Source organism: Dipodomys spectabilis, unplaced genomic scaffold (assembly GCF_019054845.1).
Source record: "Dipodomys spectabilis isolate Male_0828 unplaced genomic scaffold, ASM1905484v1 ptg000018l, whole genome shotgun sequence".
Lineage (NCBI taxonomy): Eukaryota > Metazoa > Chordata > Mammalia > Rodentia > Heteromyidae > Dipodomys > Dipodomys spectabilis.
Window position 1 is genome coordinate 6,943,141 of NW_024870695.1, and position 4,360 is coordinate 6,947,500.

Genomic DNA, 4,360 nt, shown 5'->3' on the forward strand with positions numbered 1-4,360 from the left:
AACTAACCTATCTCTGTTTCTAGAGGTTTTCTCATCCCTCCCCCTTTGTACCAGTTCTGGGTCTTGAACTCAGAGCCTGGGAACTGTCCCTGAGCTTCTTTTGCTCAAGGTTAGTTAGTGCTCTATCACTTGAGCCACAGTACCACTTCTGGCTTTTTCCAAGTAGTTTGTTGAAGAAAAGAGTCTCATGGCTTTTCCTGTCTGGGAGGGCTTTGAAGCACAATCCTCAGATCTCAGCCTCCTGAGTAGCTATGGTTATAGGCATTAACCACCACACTGGCTCCTATCTGTTTCTTTTTTTTCTCCTCTCCCCTACACAACTATAACTCCTCCCCCCCCCCACACACACAATTTTCCCACTGAATCTTTTTGACCTTTTTTTCATCCCAAGCCTTGACTTAGTCTTGGGGCAGGTCCTAAGTGGGTCCAACTGCTCTAGCCCATGGGGGCCTGAGGTGTGTCATGCCCTGTGGTAACAGGCAGCTGAGAAGAAGTGCAGGTGGAGATGTATGGTTTTTCTGGGGGGAGGGGATATGTCCTTCCTTCTCCCTGAAGCACGTGACACGCTGCCTTCCTCTGCCAAGAAAGGAAATAACATGAAGGCTGGAGAATAAAGTCAGTTTACTGAAGGTCTGGCTCCATTCCACTTGGGGTGGATGGAAGCCTGAACCAGCACCCTGAGCAGTGGATCCCAGCTGCTGGGACTGCAGAGGGCACCTTGGGTTTCTTGGCCACAGGAGGACAGCCTGCCAGGGGCTCAGCAGCCCCAGCGGTTTAGACCTGGGCTGCCCAGAACTCCACTGTCCCCTGTGGCAGCTGTGATCACCCAGGCCGGAGCCCCATGCAGAGTGGTACAAGTTGCAAATGGTAACTGGACACGGTGGCTTTGGTTTTGGTAAAGAGGAGGCAGGAAAGAGGCTCACAGGACATGGGAGGGCCGCTGGCTGCAGGGGGTCTCTGCTGTGCCCCATGGCCGGCTCCCTCGCTAGACGACCCGGCTTGAAAAATTGCTCTCATTTCCATCTCCAGACTCGGAACCTAGAAAACAAGAGGTCATCTCAGGCCTCAGTCGGCTTCAGGATCTGTCATGAAAGAAGATGGTGTCACCGTCCTTCTCTGTCCCACTCCAGCCACATACACACATGGCTGCAAAGCCTGGAGTGGGCACCTGCAGTCTAGGGCTGTGTGGTTGTTTTAGCCTGACCAGTAGCTGGACTGCAGACTCCTGTTCAAATGTTCTCAGTCATCTCCACATCCTACTTAGCCTGGTGTGCAAATGTTTACAGGCTGAATAGAGGAGCCATGGATGACCTCCTCCCAGAACAATGTCCTCAGCCACCCCCCCCCCCCAACACTGCTTTACCTGACAGTAAGGTTTGTAAGATAGCTACCAGAAGTCAGGGGTTAGGGAGAGACCGATGCTAGCAGGAAGGTGTGGCACTGGAGACAGGTCAGAGTGCTGTGGGTGGAGGGTAGTGGAAGGTGTCTCCTTATTCTTGGGGGCTAACTCTTGTTTGCAATATTTTTCCATCTTGGCTAGAATGAGCATCACCTCAATATTCAGAAACAGTTTCTGGAGTCAGGTGTGGTACACACCTACAATGTCCGTTTCTCAGGAGGCAGAGGTAGAATGATCTTGCCCCAAGGCTGTACTTAAAAACAAACTAGTAGGGTGCTGGTGGCTCAAGCCTGTGATCCTAGCTACTCAGGAGGCTAACATCTGAGGATCATGGTTCGAAGCCAGCTCGGGCAGGAAGTCCTTGAGACTCTTCAACAAACCACTCAGAGAAGGCTGGAAGTGGTGCTATGGCTCAACTGGTAGAGCACTAGCTTTGAGCAAAAGAAACTCAGGGACAGTCCCCATGCCCTGATTTCAAGTCCCAGGACTGGCAAAACAGCAGCAGCAACAATAAACCAAACTAAACAGGGCCTGGAGTGTGGCTCAGGTGCTGAGTCCAATCTCCAGTACCGGTCCATTCCTCCCCCCACCCCCTAACAGCTTCTGATTGTTGTCATCTCTCCATTTCCCTCCAGAGCCTCTTCAGTGCTACCTTTAGCCTCAAGGAAGCCCCATCCCCTAGAGCTGCCCAAGTTTGCTAGCTCATACTTAGGTGTTCTCTAAAATTTGGGAGATTTGACTTGAGTTTGGGAAAAGGGAGGATGCAAGCTCTGGTCTAGCCTTTGGCCTAAGGGTCAGCATGCTTGTTCCTACTCCTGTCCACACCTGTATGGAAATCAGCAGGTGGCATTGTTCCCCTGCCCAGCCTTGGTCTTGGCTATGGTGATGATCTGTGCCATATGGTAAGCAGCTGTTGAGGGGTTGGGCCACAGAGCTGTGTGACAGGGCACACCTTCCCAGATTCCCTTACCTGGGTGCTAACAGTGGCCTTGGAGCCAGGGTTTTTGTTTGTGTTTTGTTTTTTGGTCCTCAGGGCCAAGGGGAGGGTACCCAGCAAACAAGCTGGCATGGACACCTCAGAACCGCAAAGCAGCTGGCACTTCTTGTCCTGATGTTTTGTCTCCCCCTCACCCCTGCCTTGACCTGAACTGTGCTGGGGGTGGCAGGTCACAGGTGTGACTTAGTGCTGGCAGCCCCAAATGAACAAAGTGCAGCCAACCAGGTGGGTCATGCCAGGCTGGGGGTGAAGCTGGGGGAGGGTCAGTGTGTGTGTGTGTGTGTGTGTGTGTGTGTGTGTGTGTGTGTACTGATGAGGGAGGGCTGAGGAGGGTGGAAGCCTCTGGGCCTGCCTGGGTGGGTCTGGCTGCTCTAGTAGCTCTTATTTTGTTAATGTCTCTGGAAGCAGGCCAGGCTGACAGCACACCTGGCTGGTCCCTCTCTGCAGGGCTCTTTTGGCCCCTGGCTCTGTCCACCCTTGTCCCGGGTGTACCTAAGACAGGGGGATAGGTGGAGAGGGCCTGGACCCCTATTTTCCAGGGGACAACTTGGTTAATCCTCATTGGGACCGAGGGGCGCTGGGAATGGTGGGGTGGAATCTAGAGCCCAACCCAGCTCCCTGAGCACAGATGGTTAATGGGTGCCAGACAATCCGGGGACAATCTGCCTTAGGGCCACATGGAGGACAGCAGGTCCCCTCCCTTCCTCTGTCCGGGCAGCCTCTTCTTGAGGGGTCCTTTTAGCACCCCCCCTCCCAAAATAAAAGCGCAGCGTGGAGTGGGGCGGGCTCAGAATCCAGGGCTCCTGTTTAAGGGTCCCCAGCCCGCAGCCTGGGCCTGGGCTCCGCCTTGGCCAGCACTGGACACTAGAGGGCGCAGCTGCCCAGCCGAACCCACCCGGGCGCGCCCGGCTCCGGGGCGCAGCGGGGCGGGGCGCGGGGACCCAGCCCAGATCTCCCCGCCCCGAGACCCTCGCCCAGGCCAAGCGGAGGACCTGCCGGGCCAGCCACCGCCCCGAGACGACGTCTCCAGAGGTGGTGGGTGCGGAGGGCACACAAAGGTCACCGAGACCCCACCGCCCTGGGGCGGCGCCCGCCCGGGCGACCACTGGAGCATCCCCCGGGGCCAGGCTCGGCCGGACTCGCTGGACTCGCGGGGAGTGGGGCCGCGGGGGCTCTTTCTGTGGGCGCAAGTAAGAGTCACCCCCTTTCCCATGGCTCTGTGCCCTGAATAATAATAAGTTGGCCTCCCCAGGGTCGCCGGTGTGGGCCCCACCCCGCGGAGCCCTGAGTTGGCGCCATCCGTCTTCTGCACCCATCTATTGGGGGCGCGGGGGGGGGTCCCCCGGGGCCTCCCAGGGACCACTAGAGTCAGGGTGGGAAAGGGCTACTGCCCCACCCCCACCCCGCGCCGCACCCCCGGAGGCGGGATCGCTGGGAGGGGAAAGTTCCTCCGCCATTCCCAGGGCTCAGCCAGGGTGGGAGGCAAGGGCAGGTGGTTGTAAAAAATCTCTCCCCGACCCCCAGAGGACAGCCCCCACCCACCCTGCGCCGCAGTGTTTATCATCCTCCCTGCTGAGAAGAGGTCGTTCTTCCCGAGCCTCGCCCTCCAGCTGTAATCAAGATCTTTTTTTTTTTTTCCTGGTGGGAATTTCTATGGACTGAAGAAGAGGGAGAAGCCTTTTTCTTCAACCTGTTTCGCCCTGCCTCCTTTGTAGGAGCTTTCTCTGGGACCTGTTTGCTTTGCTCAACCTCTGAATCCAGGAGATACGCTAAATTGGGCCTAATGGTAACACCATCCAATCAAGACTTGAGCTTGCCAACCAATATGGTTCCTTTTGGTAACGGCCAAATAGGCCCCTTTCAGTGTTTGGGAAGGAAAATCCCAGTCAGGATTATGATAGGAAACAATAACAACAACAACAACAGCCAACCACCACAACAATAATAACAAACACTAAAGTTCA

The 4,360-nt window shown here is 55.9% G+C and overlaps 1 protein-coding gene across 1 annotated transcript in view; it reads right to left on the minus strand.

Annotated features, from left to right (window-relative positions):
- Positions 1–669: 669 nt before the first annotated feature.
- Marchf10 (membrane associated ring-CH-type finger 10) overlaps positions 670–4,360 on the minus strand; it is an 84,660-nt gene continuing 80,969 nt past the window's right edge. The window contains 1 exon segment of the mRNA XM_042673982.1: positions 670–1,038. Coding sequence (XP_042529916.1) covers positions 986–1,038 — 53 coding nt within the window. The 3' untranslated portion in view covers positions 670–985.